Genomic DNA, 19,408 nt, shown 5'->3' with positions numbered 1-19,408 from the left:
TCCTCCGTTCAGTAGGTAGAGCGCTGGCACATTAATCCGGAGGTCATTGGTTCAAATCCTCTACCCTAGTCAATGTTCATGAACCCCAAATTATTTAAAAGGTACCCAGTCAGTTTCCCTTTTGGTTTATTACTTGATTCAAAGCCAAAAATCACACTAAACTAGCCGCCGTTGTTATTCAAGCCAACGAGTTGCGCAAAATCCTTTTTAAATGTGCTGTCAAATTTTCTTGGTCAATCATGAAATAAAATTTTGCTTTGTGCATATTTTTCTGCACAAAAATGCGCTTAATGATAAAAAGCTTTATGAGATTGGACCATGATCATTTCCCCTGCCGTTACAGCCATGTGTTGATAAAAAAATATGCGTCATTAAAAACAATCCTGATCAGCATATCTATTAATATATTGGGAGGCAATTTTTATTTCTAGAGCTGATGCTTAATACTCAACAGCACAAGCAACAACGTCTGTACTCAAACATTATATTTTTTCCCAATTTTAATCATTATTTAAACTTCTTTTGAAACAAAAATTAAATTCAAAGCTGTATCATAGTTGTACATGCTAACTCAGTAGACTCTATTCTCAGTTACAGAAGTTAATTTATTTACGTTTAGACTTTTTAAATTTTGTGTTTATTTAGAGCAACGCTCACATTTTTGGGGAAAGAATCCATATGACCACGGTTGGCCAAAATGTATGACCAGAATCAAAATGAGAACAACTTCCTACATGGCCTAATATTCATTTAGCTTATTATTGAAACAAGCTCTAAGACATGTAAGAGAAGATAGATCTTATTTGTCTTGATGAGTATCAAGCTCACTTCATTACTCATTACTAAAATTTGAAATTTCTCACTATCAAAAGTTTGAACATTTCAAACACTGAACCAAATGAGGTTGGTTTGACACTTGCCTGAGTAATGTCCTAATGTTGTTATTGCTTGAAATAAAAAACAATTTAATATTTAAAATATTACAAGAAAAAATAATATTTTTAACAAATGTACCTTCACCATTTATAACACAATACATTTTTAAAAGCAGTCTGGTTATTTGTGCAAGTAATATTATGATGTTACCGCAAACCAAAAAATTAATATATATTCATATTATTATCATGAAATAATTAAGATAGAACTTTGACAAAAATGGTTCTCTGTATTGTCCTTGTTAGTGCTCCAGAAACATTGCTTTATGTCCAGTAAGTACAATCGCTTTAGCTGAACCAGAAAGAAAATAATTTGCATTAGCAAAAACTTTTCTTTTTTTTTAGTTGGGAACTGTTTTTTATGGGCGGAGCCAAACAAGAAAGAGCAGGGACTTAAAGTCTACATCCTCTCAGTCGATTGTAACAATTAAATTTTAATTTTAATTCATGATTTCTCTACGAATGCGAGAACGTTTTTAATCATTCAAAAAAGTCGTATTTTATACTCTGTGCAGTTACAGGTCATCATGAAATGAACATTACAAGTTGAATTTTTGGTTTTACATTTTTGTTTTACAATTTTGAGGCGATACATTTTGAATGTGTAAGTATGTAGATCTGAATTGAAATGTATGTATGTATTTTAGTGGTAATGGATAGTGTATTATTTATGGTCGAATTGTAATTTGTTAAACATGCCAACTAGGAATTGACCAATAAATTTCGTAGGCAGATAAAAGTAAAAGTTTAATAATATGTCTGGTCTCATTTGTGTTTGTTACGTCAAAGTAAAGTAATGTTTACTGGGGCAGTGATCAGCATCTGTTAAAAGGCCCTCCTACTGTCTGACAATTTAATACAATTTAAAAGGGTGTATGCAACATTTTTGTTTTGGTATAATTAAGTATGCCAGTCGGCAAAATATTATCATGTGATGATACATCTGCTTAATACACAGTCGACCCTCCCACTGTCTGACCATTCATTATCATTTACATTGTTTGAATGACACATTAAGTATGCCAGCCTTTGGAACATCATCATAACATGGTGAATGCATCTAATAACATGAAGTACATGTACACGGTCAACCCTCCCACTGTCTGACCATTCATTATCATTTACATTGTTTGAATGACACATTAAGTATGCCAGCCTTTGGAACATCATCATAACATGGTGAATGCATCTAATAACATGAAGTACATGTACACGGTCAACCCTCCTATGGTCTGACCATTCAATATCATCCACTGTGATTTTGAGTAATACAAAAGGATGCAGCTTGCAATATAATTGATATCATATAACATCTACATGTAAGCAGTACACACATGTACCTTTAGCTTGGTGCACAGTTCTGCCACTAAATACAACCCATGCCATTGTATAGTTAAGTTGGTTAACTTGCTTTGGAAATTGTGCAGAGAGAGGATGGAAAATGGTTCCGAGGGTAGCAGGACGACAACCTTGATTGATCAACATCAACATGTTATCATCTGTCTTGTTCCCTAAGTACTGTAGCAATACCGAATAGCTTTCTCATATTTCCCAAAAAGGGATCAGACTCTTCACCCTTTCTTGTTGTTGGAAACACAAAGCTGCAGTCATAACTGGTGACCGCCATCCGCACAAAAGTTTGTTCCATGTACAGTAGTTGATGTCCTGTTTGGTTAATAATAAACAAGTAGATGATGTCATGTATTATACTGTTGGGTGAATGCTGTCAAATCCATCACTTGCCCAACACCAACTCCCTTTTCCATGCTAATGAACTCGTCTAAGTTCATTGAACTCTCTATAAGAAATACACAGAAAGGAAACTTTAATCAACACTTGTCTGAAATCCTCCAAAATCAAAATGCAGTAGTTGTCTGACTTTTGTAGAATGTACTGATCTACCAAGTAACAACTTTGCTTATCATTGGATGAAAAAGGCAAACTAATCTAGAGGCTTGGAGCCCAAGCATTTATACTTCTACTTCGGAATGGCATAGTCCTTCAGTTAGGATGTAAACGGCAAGGATAGCTGATTGGGTGTGGAGTTAAGTAGAGTGAAGTATTTTGAAGGTTAGGGAGGTTCTCTAGCCAAAGACACTGGGGGTTAGGGCACCTAGCCATCTACAAACACTCTTAGAATGAGGCAAGCCATACCAATCTTATTAGAGTCCAAACATTTGGGTGATGGAGTTACCAAAGAGGGAAGTGTATTGAAGGTTAGGGAGGTTCTCTAGCCAAAGACACTAGGGGGTTAGGGCTCCTAGCCATCTACAAACACTCTTAGAATGAGGCAAGCCATACCAATCTTATTAGAGTCCAAACATTTGGGTGATGGAGTTACCAAAGAGGGAAGTGTATTGAAGGTTAGGGAGGTTCTCTAGCCAAAGACACTAGGGGGTTAGGGCTCCTAGCCATCTATAAACACTCGTAGACTGAGGCAAGCCATACCAATCTTAGTTGAGTTCAAACATTTGGGTGATGGAGTTACCAGAGAGGAGAGTATTATTGAATGATGTGGGAGGGTCTATAGCCAAAGACACTAGGGGGTTAGGGCTCCTAACCATCTACAAACACTCTTAGAATGAGGCAAGCCATACTAATCTTATTAGAGTCCAAACATTTGGGTGTTGAGTTTACTAGAGAGGGAAGTATTTTGAAGGATATGGGAGGGTCTCTAATCAAATACATAAGGGGATTAGGGCTCATGGGCTGATTCTTCGAAAGATGTTGGAGTGGGGAGGGTATACCCCCTCCCCCTTATGAAGATGAAGAAAACTAGTTGTCATACCTTCTGTGGAAATGCAAGGATATGTGGGAGGAGCTTGCATCCAGGACCCATCAGCTTTCTTCATGTGTGTTCTATTTGAAGCAAACGTCTTCAAGAATAACTCTGCAGGAATCACTCGAAACATTCTACACAAAGGAAAACAGAAGTGCTAAGATTCACACACTCAAGATCAATCTTAGCTTTTAGTGAAACTGAGCTCCGACAACTCATTTCAAGATCAATGTTAATGTTGTGAAATCAAACCATTGTTTTCATTTACAGTGACTTTAGATCTCTGTCAAGTTTAACGGGCTAGAAGTTGGGGGCGGGGGTCGCTGTAACTCAATTGGAGAAGATTGCCCCCCTCCTCAATTTTCAAAAAACACGATCTGTCATCTGACAGGAACATTTAATATTTGACAAGACTGCCTCAAAGCTCAGGAAAGAAAACCCACCTGTGGTATTTCTGCCTTAGTTTGTCATCTGACTGGATAGCTCTCTGAAGGTACTTCATCAAGGGATATGGAAATGGTAGCAAGGTGTCCAAATCATAAATAACTGGCTCACATCCCGACGGACAATGCAGGCAAATCACATGATAGTCCTGAGTCACAAAAAAATACAACGGTTGAATCTGGAAGGAAAATTTCTACATCAAGCCCGATATTGTGGGTTCCCATACTTATGCCATAATATCAAACACCAAATGTTAATTTCTACAGTGCAACTTTTTCAGATGAGAATGGGACAATCCTTAGCTTTTAGCAAATTATTGGGGTACTGGAATATAGACTGGCATAACAGGCCTGGAATTTCATCTCTGAGATTTTGCGAAGGGCCCTTCAATTGGAAAATCTTATAAGTCTTAAGGATACTGCTAGAGGGGCAACAAGGCAAAGACCAGGGCAACAGAGGCCACGCCCTCCATGTTATTCCAGCCCTGGCATATAAGAAAAACATGTAAACAAGTATTGAAATAATTTGAAAAATAAGGTAAACAAATCCAGTAAAATTACCACATCTTAGGGGTGGCAAAACACTCAGCTCAGATATAGAAACTCATTAAGTTAACGAATATTCCAGGAAATTTGATTTAAACTACTTACCCAAACAACAGGTTGATCTGGACTGAAACCTGCTCTCTGGAACCAAATCGGGACCTGGAAAGAAGAGCAATCTCTCAATAACATAAACCCCTGTGCAAATATCAATAAACTTCCAGAAATAATTGGGTATAGAATTCTTCTTACAAATGGCATTTTGAAGAAAAAACCAGCAGTCCATTTGAAGCTTTATTCAGAAATTATGTATAAAATGAAAATAATTCTTTAGGAAGATTAAAGTATGGGTAAAAAAAACAAAATTAATATTCTTTATCCCCGATGCAAATTTAACATCTCTTATAAGATTAAAGTAGTTTGCTGGGTTTGGGTAATACGCAGGAATTACCTGATCTGTAATTTAATCACAGTTCCGGCTTTTCCGGCAGATCAGGCAAATCCAGCTGATACCAATTGCCCAGTTTGCTTTTACAAACTTTTTCTTGTGGACATTATTTGGCAATGTTTGTGTTGCTTCATCTCCACCCCCTTCTGCTTCCCTTTCAATGATCCTTGTTACAAGAAGCGAAGCAATGCTTACTGTTTTGGCAGCATTTGATATGAAGATAGCGGAGTAGTCTTGCAGTCTGTTAGGGTCATGTTGCTGAATGTATTCCATCAACTTCCAAACATTCTCCTCACTTTCCAAGTGTCATAAAAAAAAGAGGAACAAATAAATTCAAAAATCTTTGATATTGATGTGTTGAAGCTAGATGACCTCAAGTTCACAATGCCAATGGTGTGGGGAAAAAAATTGAATGCTTAACTGAAACGAAGGCCAGGGAACAAAACAAATCCAAATAAAACGAACGCTTAACTGAAACTAAGGCCAGGGAATAAAAAAAATCCAAATAAAATGAATGCTTAACTGAAACTAAGGCCAGGGAACAAAACAAATCTAAATAAAATGAATGCTTAACTGAAACTAAGGCCAGGGAACAAAACAAATCCAAATAAAATGAATGCTTAACTGAAACTAAGGCCAGGGAATAAAAAAAATCTAAATAAAATGAATGCTTAACTGAAACTAAGGCCAGGGAACAAAACAAATCCAAATAAAATGAATGCTTAACTGAAACTAAGGCCAGGGAACAAAACAAATCGAAATAAAATGAATGCTTAACTGAAACTAAGGCCAGGGAACAAAACAAATCTAAATAAAATGAATGCTTAACTGAAACTAAGGCCAGGGAACAAAACAAATCCAAATAAAATGAATGCTGATTTTGTTATTTTATTTTTTATATTAGGCTTAGCTGCCGTTTCTCAATCTAACAACATCAATTATATTAGGCTTAGCTGCTGTTTCTCAATCTAACAACATCATTTATATTAGGCTTAGCTGCTGTTTCTCAATCTAACATCATTTTTCCTTACCATTCTTGTGTGTTTACCACAATTTGTCTATGACTACATTGATTGATGTTTTTTTTTTTTTTTTTTAAACGACTTCATGAAGTTCTTATCTGCTTATGTCTTGGAAGTGGAATAACAAAGACACCCTAAATTGCTAAACCCTTATAACAAGGGTTTGCTTAACTAAATGATAATATTTTAATAAATAATAATTAATAAATGACCAACTCAATTTAGGCCCCCCCCCCCCCCCCACATGCCCTACTCCTAAAACTATTTTGGTTTCGTCCGCTATCGTCTCCCGGGAGATGATAGCGGACGAAACCGAAATAGTTCTAGGACTAGGAGTACATACCCTATCACTTTATCAGTATATTTTTTTATGTACCGTACAAAAACTACAAAAATCCCAAAATACAAATAATTTATATGATTTATTTCAATTTCAATTTATTCATAATTTTGCTTGTAAAATGTTCAGACTTACCAAAAGCAACTTGTATGAACACAATCCTCTCTCGATGGTAGAAGCATTTTATAGTTTTGATCTAAAACTAACTTTCTAAATCTAATCTAGTTCTAACTTCTGACCAATCATCAAACAGTGACCTCCATTAGTTAGGATTCCTGATAATGACTGCTTGACTGCTGAGACGGAGAATCAATGTTGTAGCGAACAAGGCACCAGTCTATTTTGAACTGGTCTCATTTTTGGCATTTTGGTTTCCGTAGTTTGTGCAGAAAAGTTAGTCAACAGCAGACGCCCTATTTAATATTAACAAACAGCATCTGCAATGGATGACGATGTACTCCTTACATTCAATAAGAAGTTTAGTACCAGAATTTATCTGATCATGCGCTTACTATAAACATGTGCATCGGTAAGAAAATGATGGTCAAGAAACTAATTTAAAAATCGCCCATTTCCGCCTAGCATGAAAATTTCACCTGACGCCCTCTAGTGGTAAAAAACATTAAAATTAAGCATTTTCAAAGCGCCGATTAAAAGTAAGGCTCCTACTGTAGAACTAACACAATGTAAGCTGAAGCCGCGAATGAATTGTCGTAGTTTAGAAAAGGTTCACAGTGGAGTCCCGTGTGCGTTCAAAGGTCATTGAGAGATTGAATGATTTCTACGCGTGTGTGTTTTTAACTGGAGGCTGACCTCTTTTCCTTGAACTCCAGGGCCGCAACATTCTGCAAATTCGTGTTGCAACATTTTCTTCGTAATCAACAGTGTTTAACAGTCCTCCTTTGCTCTGCTAACAATGTCTTCACCACCATCATCAGAACCTTTGAAGGTTTGCATCCTTGGCTCTGGCAATTGGTAAAGACAATTTTAGTGTAGTTTGTATGCTTGTATTTTGTAATTGTATCAATTCAAAGATTTGTAAACTTTACTTTAAAAATAAATAAATAAAGGTAACTGAACTACTGTTACGGTGTGTTAGCTAGTAAACTAGGAACTGCAGTTGTTTGTGCACAAAACGTGTAGTGTAGTGTGTTGGACTGTAGTCATGGGTGGGTTTAATCACAGCCGACCATACATGTACTTCTAGAAACTATGAGGCTCCCCGTGAGCCTTCTCTAGTAGAAGTAAGCTGATCACAGCCACATAGAATCAAAACCGCAGAGTGAAAGAAAGAAAGGGCCAACGACAATTACTCGGACTCAGTTCAAAATGCCCAGCATGCTCAGCATCTCATCTACCAATGATCTACGAACAATATTTTTTTTCCAAGAACATTGAAATTATGGAACAACCTGCATCAAACCCTCATAGATTCCAAATCCCACCAAATCTTCAAAAGTAATTACATTCACAATCTAGGCCTACAAACAACAATATAAAAAAAGAAAATATTAGACGACGCTCTCCTGACCTCCTTGTCAAGTTCCCCAGTGGAAGTTTCAGCGGAAAACCTACCAAGCAAGCACCAAGTTTATTTAGAGTTAGACCATTGTAGTGTTAATAGAAAAGTAGCATATATAAAAAAACTATTATTTTTATTATTAAAAAAAAGTGACTGGGGTGCTAGATTCCTTTTTACGAAATTTTGATATTATCGGTCAGATTCCTTTTTTCGAAATTTTGACATCGGTCAGCTAGATGACCAATAATGTCAAAATTTCGTAGAAAGGAATCTAGCGCCCCAGTCACTGGGTCTAAATACTTATCAAATTTTATGATAAAACTGAACAAGTTATACTTTTCTGTTGCTTTTTAAAACTTTTCTAGACTTTAGTACAAAAATGAGACATTGTTTATTTTAAATCAACAACAAACATTTGTTTTTAAGATCTTTGACACAAATTTATTACCTACACTTCATATACATGCGCAACACACTAAGACAAAAAGAAATATGCATAGCAAGCAGCACGCAGACTTAATTTAATTGTTAACTGATTTTTAAAAGGCAAATGCCAACAAAGTACATCTTTGGTTTTTGTAACCATTCAATTGTTTTTTAATCCTCAACTGAATGTAGATTGTTGGATATAATCAAACTAACCTGTGTAAATTTCATTTCAAAACGCTGCCTTTTTTATATAGCTGAAAATCCAGAGCAAATTGCCTTTTTTATATAGCTGAAAATCCAGAGCAAATTGCCTTTTTTATATAGCTGAAAATCCAGAGCAAATTATGTCCACATAAATAGAGAAAAATAATCTCTTAAACAGCTACCTGAGCAGAATGTTTTCAACGGAAATGGTATTTCAACTTGTTTATAATGCACTTGTTCACCATTTTAATGTAATTTTGATATGTGTACACTTCTGAATTTTTCGTAATTATCGATTAAAAAATCAGGCTCCAACCGAAAGGTTTTGAAAAACTTAAAACACTTCTGCCGCTGAGAGCGCGCGTCAAAGGACAATGCCGCTGACGTCATCTCTGGGAGCTTGCTTTGTTATGCCTCCACGCTGCAACAAAGCAGCTTTACAAATAGGAGCTCCCAGAGATGACGTTTTGAGAGTGATTACGTAACAAGGCTTTTCGCAAATCTCTCAGAAAAGCCCTGGATGAGGGCATTCAAAATTATTGTTTTTTTTACACAATTGAAATCTTTTTATAGTCATATGACTCGATTTCCCTGTTCTTTGAAAGCATTTTAAGTGATTTTCAGCAAAGTTTACGACTTGACATATTCGTTCAAGCAGGTCTTTAAGATAAAATAGGAATACACAATCTGAGAAGCAATGCGACATAAATAGTAATAATAATAGCACACATATCCACCCTGCTGACTTTTATATTTGTGTAAAGGGCTTTGTTGACTTGAGGCCATGCATAAGATAATTAAGGGAATCAATGTGTGTTGAATCGGTTTTCAACTAGTGGTTTAAACCCGCCGAGGCCTGGTTCTTGATAATTTACCGAGACAAAATAAATGCAAAAATTATAATTGTTCAATGATTTCTTTCAACACAACACCCCTCCAGCTATGAAATGGTAAAGCCCTCCGCCGCCCTCAGGTAAACAACTCTTTATTATGCTTGGAATGCTGTGCGCGTCGCGCGTATCGCGTGATGTGGCACAACTGTTTCAGCCGTTGCTCTCGACCAATAGGAATAAAGAAACTGTCTTATAAGAACAGGTGCAAGCTCGCCTGTCACACCCATGTTTCAACACTTTTTACTGGTCATAAACAAAGGCTTATACACACACACGTGACGCGCTTTCCACCAATAGGATTAGCAAAATTGTCTGAGGTATTTATGAATGTTCCTTTATTGTTTGTTCAAGATAGGACATAACTATTCACATCCATACATTGCCCAATCTTTGAAATGGGAAAAGCGCCCTCAATTTACAAAGAAATGATCTGAAATTGTAAAAAAAAAAACATAATTTTTTAGTTAGGCTGTTTTGTTAAGGAAGGGTGGGTCATACAGAGTTTGGCACTTTAATCCGGAAGTTTTAGGTTCAAGTCCCCCTCTAGTAATTTGTATGTTTTGTTTAGTAAGTTGTTCAACCCAAAATTAGAAAACTTCCTCAGATTGACACTGTGACTCTCTTCTTGTTCTTGACAGGGGTTCTGCCATCGCAAGGATAGTCGGCGCCAACGCAAAGGCCAATAATGAATTTGTTGATGAAGTCAACATGTGGGTGTTTGAGGAGATGATTGAGGGAAAGAAACTAACTGAAATTATCAACACTACACACGAGAATGTTAAATACCTGAAGGGATACAAGATTCCAGAGAATGTGGTAAGGAAGCGCAGACCGAGCTCTTGCCAAATATTTGTTTATCATGTATAAAGGCAAAGTATACCTTTGGGCCTTGGAACCGCTCGATAGTATTCCTTCTAGTACAGATGTACAATTTAAAATAACTTTATAAGGTGACCCCCATGTACCGTTTTTTCTACATTTTATAACCTACGTGATAATCTGACGTAAATAAATGCATTTGTCTTCATATAAAAACATTGAAATTGTTGACCCTTCCATATGTTCCCTTTGACTTTATGAATTTCCAGAGATAAATTCCCAATTTTTGCAAAATTTAATGTTTTTTCATTTCAGCCTGAAATTGCAGGCCTCCACATGTACATACATGTAATTGACCTCAATTGACCTCAATTGACCTCAATTGACCTCAATTCCTCAGGACTTTTAGGGTGCAGCTCCTTTACAAATAATAGACTGAAGTTTGAAGCCATCTAACTAAGCTGCTGAATTAGAACATTCACAAAATGTGTGCACATAATCATGGGGTACACATTTGTTCTGTTCATTTTATGAACGTTAGTTGTAATGTTCATAAAATAGACAGAACAAATGTGTAACCTATGATCACAACCGCATGAAAACCACTCATAAAGCAGTTTTATCTCAATCGCCGTGTCAATAAACGTGCTTGAGTTGAGTTTGTCGAGTGCAAGATCTGCAGAGAGTTACTCAATATGTATTTGTTGTGTTAGTGTACCAATGACTGTGCATGGTGGCTGGGCACATATTGTGTCTGGTGAGTACACACTATGTACACACACACCATGGCGCTTCATGCATGGCGCTTCATGCATGGCATACAATACACAACCTTCAATGAAGATTCTGAAAGGAGATTTGTTTGTAGCCTTGAACTTGTGACCTCAGATAATGCAAATTGCTAACAAAAATTATTCAATACATAAAGGGTGCACTATGAATGGGTGAACAATTTTAACTGATGTACTATGTGTATGGAAAGAGTGGCTAGATTTGCCCAGGGCCCACTTCATAAGCAGACAATAGTGCTTAAATAGTTATGAGTAACCAGTCATAAAAAATGTGGCATACATGTATTGGCTGGTAGTACTGATAGGCCTAGCCGGTTACCTCATTTTTGAGTTTCCCATCTGCCTGACACCGTGTTTGGAAGGGTTTGGGGGTTGGGGGCGGGGGGGGGGGGGGGGGGGGGGGGGCTCCTGTCTGGTCTTAGCCAAAGGGGTGTCTGGGTAAAATAGGATGTCCACAAGACACCCAGGGTGTCTTAAATAGGATGTCCACAAGACACCCAGGGTGTCTTAAACAGGATGTCCACAAGACACCCAGGGTGTCTTAAATAGGATGTCCACAAGACACCCAGGGTGTCTTAAACAGGATGTCCACAAGACACCCAGGGTGTCTTAAATAGGATGTCCACAAGACACCCAGGGTGTCTTAAACAGGATGTCCACAAGACACCCAGGGTGTCTTGTGGACATCCTATTTTAAATTCGGACACCCTGTTTTAAATGTGGACACCCTGTTTTAAATTCGGACACCCTGTTTTAAATGTGGACACCCTGTTTTAAATTCGGACACCCTTTTTTAAATGTGGACACCCTGTTTTAAATTCGGACACCCTGTTTTAAATGTGGACATCCTGTTTTAAATTCGGACACCCTGTTTTAAATTCGGACACCCTGTTTTAAATTCGGACACCCTGTTTTAAATTCGGACACCCTGTTTTAAATTCGGACACCCTGTTTTATCTGCCGTGTTTGCATCTTTGCAAATATAATTATGTTAAGTGAACCGTTTGGATACCCATATTTTTATATTTCCAGCAATTTTGGCTAAAACCTTGTGTCTGTACTTAATGTCCCTACTGATTGTTATCCACTGATTTCTTGTGCTATTGCTTAAGAGATTCTTTGCTTTCCACCGTTCTATCTGCACTAGGTTGCGATCCCAGACGCTAAAGACGCAGTGAAAGGAGCAAACATCATCATATTTGTCATACCACATCAGTTCATTGAGAGGATCTGTAAAGATATTCAAGGCTGTGTTGAGAAAGATGCTTTGGCAATCTCCCTGATCAAGGTACATGGAGCGTTTGTTTGGATCCTGACCACACACAAAACCTCCACAATGCAACCTCAAGTGTTGGCTGAATTTGATGGGTTCAGTAAGGACAAATAATAAAAAAAGTTTCTTGTCGCTCCCGGCTTCCTTTTTCACTGCCCACCTTGATATTTACACCAAAATTCTCAGCTATGCAATCCTTAAATTGTTTGTTTTTTTAGGAATTCCATGATCGTGAAAAAAAAACTGCGAAAACACCCTCAGATTTTTTCGTAGTCTCCTTCATATCTTCTTAATTTATTTTAAAACTAAAATCTGTCACCTTTTATTTTAAAAAAAGAAGAGAAAAAAAGAAAGAGGCATCCTTTTTCCTTTTCCAAAACGCCCGGGTGAGAAACTGTATTTTAATGCTTGTACCAAACTTTCCACATACCAGGTTTAGCAACATTCACAGAGACCAATCATTTTGCTGTAGAATTATTACTTCAATGACTTTGATGAATATGGCTACAGTGCCCGAAGGTTCAGTGTTCTTGAAATACTTTGTAAACTAATAATTTAACTCAACTACAGCAACCAGAGTAATACTGAATTTCCGAGCTAAGAATTTGGGGGAAATTCACAATACCACAGGGCTTGTGGTATCTCTTTAGTGAACATTATTTGACTCTCAACCTTTATACCACTACCACAATAATCTTTACCATTGTAGATTGTAAATTATGCACAAAAAAAGCCACAAATGAACTGGTACCTGCAGTTATGTACAACATTACATTTGCATTGCTACGGTTTTGATGGTTCATATGTGGTTATTAATTGCTACAAATTTTCTTTGTATCAACTAATAATAAACCAGAAGGGAAACTGACGGTGTAGGTTCATAACTAACTTTGGGTTGAACAAAGAGCAGCGAGGGACTAGAACCTGTGACGTCTAGATAAATGGATTTAACATTGTTTAAAATTTGCCCATTAAGTTTCCCTTGTGGTTTGTTCCTTGATTGAAGGAAAAAAAGAAAAGTTGACAAACTGAGTAATTATGTACTTAATTTTATGTTTTAGGATCTTTCTCTTTCTGTCGGCCGTGGCTGACTGGCAAAATGTACTTTCTTTCTAAATGGTTCTTCCAACATAAATTGGGTGGTCAGGTTGGCATAATGGTTTCTTTCCTCACCTTCCACCTCTAGGACCCTTAATTCGTATCACATCAGGGACACTATGTGGGTTGGGTTTTCAGTCCTTACATGACTGAGTGGCTTTTACCTGGAACATTTATCGAGGGTTTTCCTCCCACATCTAAAACTGAAATTTCTTTCCTGGTCTTCTCTCCATTGGGTTATGAGCTAGTTCAGGAATAAATAAAATGAAATGAAAACATGAATGAAATGAATCAAAACTTAATTTTGAACTTCACGTTTTCTTTTGCACAAATTTAAGGGTGTGACTGTTAAGGACAATGGTTTGCAGTTGATAACGGAAGTCATCAAATCTTATCTCAACATCGAAGTCAACTGTTTGATGGGAGCAAACTTGGCCCCTGAAGTGGCAGCCGGATACTTCTGCGAAACAACAATAGGTAAAAGATATTTAGGACTACAGTTTATTGCTACAAAACAACAATATGTCACAGATAGTTGATGTTATACTTACCCTGTCTCTCCTTGCCATAGGATAGACTCATTTTTATGTTTCTTGTTGTATCGTTTCTCTGGTCAGGTTGTCGGGACGCTGAAGCCGGTAAAATGTTGAAGACACTTTTCCAGGCAGACTACTTTAGAATTGTGGTTGTTGAGGATGCGACAACAGTAGAGCTATGCGGAGCGCTAAAGGTAATCAGTTTAAGTCACGCTGGGGCCACTACATGGATTGGGTTTTCAGTCCCTAACTGACTGCTAGGGTTTTCACAATTATAAACCTCTGGGGTTTTCCTCCCACACCCAAAAATGTCCTTCTTTGTCTTCTCTTCTTGGGGTTTTGCTAGTACAGTAATTAATTTCGCTTTTCTGTTTCATATATTGTCGATTGAAATGTTCTCAGAATATAGTAGCTGTTGGTGCCGGAATCGTTGACGGTTTGGGTCTTGGAGACAACACTAAAGCTGCCGTTATCCGACTGGGTTTAATGGAGATGGTGGCCTTTGCCTCGGAGTTCTACAAGAATACCGAGACAGCAACATTCTTGGAAAGCTGTGGAGTTGCTGATCTCATCACCACTTGTTACGGAGGAAGGAATCGAAGGGTGTCTGAGGCATTTGTAAAAACGGGAAAGGTATGTGGAAAACTTGTTCAAGTTTAATTGTTCTTCTCTCCCAGTCGTCTGGGAAAATATCACAGCAAGAGAAATGGATTGATCTATTTAAAAGTTTATTGATATCAGCCAAGTTTCAAAAAGCCTGTATGCACAAAAACTTGTTAAGCACAAAAAAGTATTGCTTAGCAGAAACAGGTTACCAGCCACAATTACAATAAGTTTGCATTGTTTTGTTTAGTGCCGTACTCAATTTTTGCTTATCCGCTTGACAGCTCTATGGGCTCTGATAAAACTTTAACATTTAAATTTAAGGCATTTTTGCTGAATTTGCACTAACAGTAACGATTTTCTTTGTGAGTAGACTGACATTTTGTAACTGCAGCACTCTCAGTTAAATTGTTAACTCAAATCACATTTGTTTTTATCTGATATTCTTTTCTATTTATTTGATTGTTTTGTGTTCAGTGCATTATAAAATTTTGGAAAGATGTGTCTTAATATACATTGGTGTGATTATCAATAATGTTGTATTTTACATGTATATTATGTTTATAATTGGTTATTGGAAGGTTTTTTTCAAAACATATTGACTTTCTATTGTTTCTTTGCTTTTCAAAGTGCTTTTTTTGCGAACATACAATATGTATTTTGTTGCGTTATCTCACCATGTCTTTCTACTGCTTTGTATGTGTTATGTTGTCAAGAAACCTCTGTGGTGGAGAAAGACTCTGCTAGAGTTAAAGACATGTGGTCATTCATAATCTTTGTGCAATATTTGTACCAATCCACACTTTCTTCTTAAATAGCATTCTGAAAGAAGGGTAGAATGATCCTAGTCACCATCTTTACCAATATTTCACTCCTCTGTGTAAAAACTCAATTTATAAAATGATAAATGTGATTGTTGTTTACCACAAAATTTATTGTGTTGGAGTGTGTGACTAAGCAATCTAGCGCACTGGCTCAAGATCTGGTGTTGTAGCGGTGTGGGTTCGAATCCCAATCCAGTTGGTCATGATACTTTGTGTTGGAGTGTGTGACTAAGCAATCTAGCGTACTGGCTCAAGTTCTGGTGTTGTAACAGTGTGGGTTCAAATCCCAATCCAGTTGGTCATGATACTTTGTGTTAGAGTGTGTGACTAAGCAATCTAGCGTACTGGCTCAAGTTCTGGTGTTGTAACAGTGTGGGTTCGAATCCCAATCCAGTTGGTCATGATACTTTGTGTTGGAGTGTGTGACTAAGCAATCTAGCGTACTGGCTCAAGATCTGGTGTTGTAGCGGTGTGGGTTCGAATCCCAATCCAGTCATGATACTTTGTGTTAGAGTGTGTGACTAAGCAATCTAGCGTACTGGCTCAAGTTCTGGTGTTGTAACAGTGTGGGTTCGAATCCCAATCCAGTTGGTCATGATACTTTGTGTTAGAGTGTGTGACTAAGCAATCTAGCGTACTGGCTCAAGATCTGGTGTTGTAGCGGTGTGGGTTCGAATCCCAATCCAGTTGGTCATGATACTTTGTGTTAGAGTGTGTGACTAAGCAATCTAGCGTACTGGCTCAAGTTCTGGTATTGTAGCGGTGTGGGTTCGAATCCCAATCCAGTTGGTCATGATACTTTGTGTTGGAGTGTGTGACTAAGCAATCTAGCGTACTGGCTCAAGTTCTGGTGTTGTAGCAGTGTGGGTTCGAATCCCAATCCAGTTGGTCATGATACTTTGTGTTGGAGTGTGTGACTAAGCAATCTAGCGTACTGGCTCAAGTTCTGGTGTTGTAACAGTGTGGGTTCGAATCCCAATCCAGTTGGTCATGATACTTTGTGTTAGAGTGTGTGACTAAGCAATCTAGCGTACTGGCTCAAGTTCTGGTGTTGTAACAGTGTGGGTTCGAATCCCAATCCAGTTGGTCATGATACTTTGTGTTGGAGTGTGTGACTAAGCAATCTAGCATACTGGCTCAAGTTCTGGTGTTGTAACAGTGTGGGTTCGAATCCCAATCCAGTTGGTCATGATACTTTGTGTTAGAGTGTGTGACTAAGCAATCTAGCGTACTGGCTCAAGATCTGGTGTTGTAACAGTGTGGGTTCGAATCCCAATCCAGTTGGTCATGATACTTTGTGTTAGAGTGTGTGACTAAGCAATCTAGCGTACTGGCTCAAGTTCTGGTGTTGTAACAGTGTGGGTTCGAATCCCAATCCAGCTGGTCATGATACTTTGTGTTAGAGTGTGTGACTAAGCAATCTAGCGTACTGGCTCAAGATCTGGTGTTGTAACAGTGTGGGTTCGAATCCCAATCCAGTTGGTCATGATACTTTGTGTTAGAGTGTGTGACTAAGCAATCTAGCGTACTGGCTCAAGATCTGGTGTTGTAGCGGTGTGGGTTCGAATCCCAATCCAGTTGGTCATGGTACTTTGTGTTGGAGTGTGTGACTAAGCAATCTAGCGTACTGGCTCAAGTTCTGGTGTTGTAGCGGTGTGGGTTCGAATCCCAATCCAGTTGGTCATGATACTTTGTGTTGGAGTGTGTGACTAAGCAATCTAGCGTACTGGCTCAAGTTCTGGTGTTGTAGCGGTGTGGGTTCGAATCCCAATCCAGTTGGTCATGATACTTTGTGTTGGAGTGTGTGACTAAGCAATCTAGCGTACTGGCTCAAGTTCTGGTGTTGTAACAGTGTGGGTTCGAATCCCAATCCAGTTGGTCATGATACTTTGTGTTGGAGTGTGTGACTAAGCAATCTAGCGTACTGGCTCAAGTTCTGGTGTTGTAGCGGTGTGGGTTCGAATCCCAATCCAGTCATGATACTATTGTCCTTGAGCAAAATATTAACCATATTATTGCTTTGTCCTGTTATGGGCTGTTTAGGCATACCCGTAGTGCAATGTATTGTGTATTTTATTGTGTACTGTACACTTAGTTCAAATATCAGGTACAGTAGGCCTTGCTCTTTTAAGCTTATTGTAAAGTAGCCCACTGAGCTAGTAAGCTGTGCATTTCACTTGCACTCAGGAAGTTTTAATAGCCCAGATTTGAAACCTTTATTCTCATACATGTCTCTTTCTGATTTATAAATAGTACTGTGATCACAACCAGTTAACTGGTCAAATGAAGCTACATTCACACACTCCAAAATAAATTAACCCAATATGAAAATGTATTATTCCCATCTTAACATGTAGGTTGCACAGTTGTTATCAGCCCACAAGACAAGTTGTAAGCTTGTGTTTACTAACCTGTAGCTTTTGTTTTTGACTAGTAGACAGTGTACCCGGGGCTAGTGTTATGAGAGCCTTGGACAACAATTTACTCCATTCATTTAATAGATTAGAAAGTGTTAGCATTATGTATTCTTGACATTACATAAGAATTTATCTTCCGCCATAGGTATAGAAATAACTATATAGTTTCTGTAAATGTCTGTAGCACAATTGAGTAAGAATTCTACAGTATGGCAAACTGATTGCTTAGTTATTGTTGTTTATCTAATAAACTTATTGTGTTGTTGTTGCAGAGTATTGAAGAGCTTGAGAAAGAGATGTTGAATGGTCAGAAACTACAAGGTCCAGAAACTGCTCGAGAGGTTAACCTCATGCTCAAGGCTAAAAATATGACAGATAGGTAGGTTACCAGTCCAGAAAGGATACCAGGCATGTTGAGGATCGATGTCTGTTGAGGAAAATCTGTCCCAGGAGATTCTGTCCCCCATATCGGAGGTTATGTAACATGGGCTGGAGGAGTTGGATTCAAAAGAAGGTGCTATCGGAAGGGGGGGAAGACAGGATCTCTGGGGGGACAGAATCTCCTTCCACATTGGAAGATCGTTCCAGCAGGCCAGTTGGAATGCATATGCCTGACCAACTCGAGTCTATTTTATCTACTTTATACTAATCAGGTTTTTGATTGAAGTTTTCCATAAGAGAACCTAAGAACCTGTATGTTTCCAACATGAAACTGATCCTGGCAACTGAAACCCAATGCCCCAGCTGTAGCTCCCCACCCCCCACCCCGACCCTTCCCATCTATGGTTTTAAATAAAACTTGCCGACTGTTGCTAATTTTAAGTTTGCTGAGTTACATAATGTGAAATTTTGTTGATGAATTCTTAAACATCCATTTCAATTTCATGTGGTTTTGTCTTGATTTTTCCCCCCAGATTTCCTCTGTTTACAGCAATCTTCAAGATCTGTTACCAAGACCTTCCTGCAAAGGACCTGATTGGCTGCTTAAACAATCACCCCGTTCACATGTAGACACTTGGTGATCACCTGACCTGATCACATGGTCAGTTTCAGCAGTCACCTGACAAAGTTCACTTGCTGACCATGTGGTCTCAACAAGCTATCACATGGTATACACGTATATATTTATGACATGTAAAGAGACTACTAAACTGGTCTTCATGTGATTGGTAGTCACATGGTTAGACCATGACCACGTGACCACATGGCACGTCACCTGATCTAGTCTCATGTGAACAATGTGGTGAATGATCACATGACTCACATGTAGACCATGTGATCAAGTTAAATACTGAACAGGGCCCAATTTCACAGTCTGCTTAACCAGCAAATAGTGTTTAATTTTTTTTAGCTAATCAAAAAAATACATTGGGTGTAAGCAAGCACATTTCTTGTTCACAGTAAGCAACATCTCCATTAAAGCCATTGGACCCTTTCGGTACAGAAAAAAAGAAGAACAAAAATCACAGACTTACAAATAATTTACAGG

At 38.0% G+C, this 19,408-nt stretch overlaps 2 protein-coding genes across 3 annotated transcripts; one reads left to right on the top strand and one right to left on the bottom strand.

Moving 5' to 3' along the window:
• Nucleotides 1–482: 482 nt before the first annotated feature.
• On the bottom strand, nt 483–7,105 carry LOC117287917 (protein N-terminal glutamine amidohydrolase-like). 2 transcript variants are annotated; one of them, XM_033768543.1, is made up of 6 exons: nt 6,646–7,105; nt 5,344–5,443; nt 4,809–4,862; nt 4,158–4,306; nt 3,724–3,848; nt 483–2,600 (listed from the first exon to the last, which is right to left on the bottom strand). In XM_033768543.1, exons 1-6 carry the CDS (start codon nt 6,690–6,692, stop codon nt 2,431–2,433), a joined length of 645 nt encoding a protein of 214 aa, XP_033624434.1. In that variant the 5' UTR covers nt 6,693–7,105; the 3' UTR covers nt 483–2,430. The 2 variants fall into 2 exon arrangements, with proteins under 2 accessions (XP_033624434.1, XP_033624435.1); XM_033768544.1 differs by having other exon boundaries at nt 2,509–2,733.
• A 105-nt stretch (nt 7,106–7,210) lies between these two features.
• LOC117288455 (glycerol-3-phosphate dehydrogenase 1-like protein) lies at nt 7,211–19,408 on the top strand. Its single transcript, XM_033769324.1, has 8 exons — nt 7,211–7,485; nt 10,197–10,374; nt 12,316–12,456; nt 13,878–14,016; nt 14,157–14,269; nt 14,478–14,708; nt 18,192–18,298; nt 18,834–19,408. The coding sequence occupies exons 1-8, from the start codon at nt 7,427–7,429 to the stop codon at nt 18,928–18,930; spliced, it is 1,065 nt and encodes a 354-aa protein (XP_033625215.1). The 5' UTR covers nt 7,211–7,426; the 3' UTR covers nt 18,931–19,408.

The sequence above is a fragment of the Asterias rubens genome, chromosome 3, assembly GCF_902459465.1.
Source record: "Asterias rubens chromosome 3, eAstRub1.3, whole genome shotgun sequence".
NCBI lineage: Eukaryota > Metazoa > Echinodermata > Asteroidea > Forcipulatida > Asteriidae > Asterias > Asterias rubens.
The sequence above is the reverse complement of the archived record's forward strand: the minus strand, read 5'-3'. Positions and strand labels throughout refer to the sequence as shown.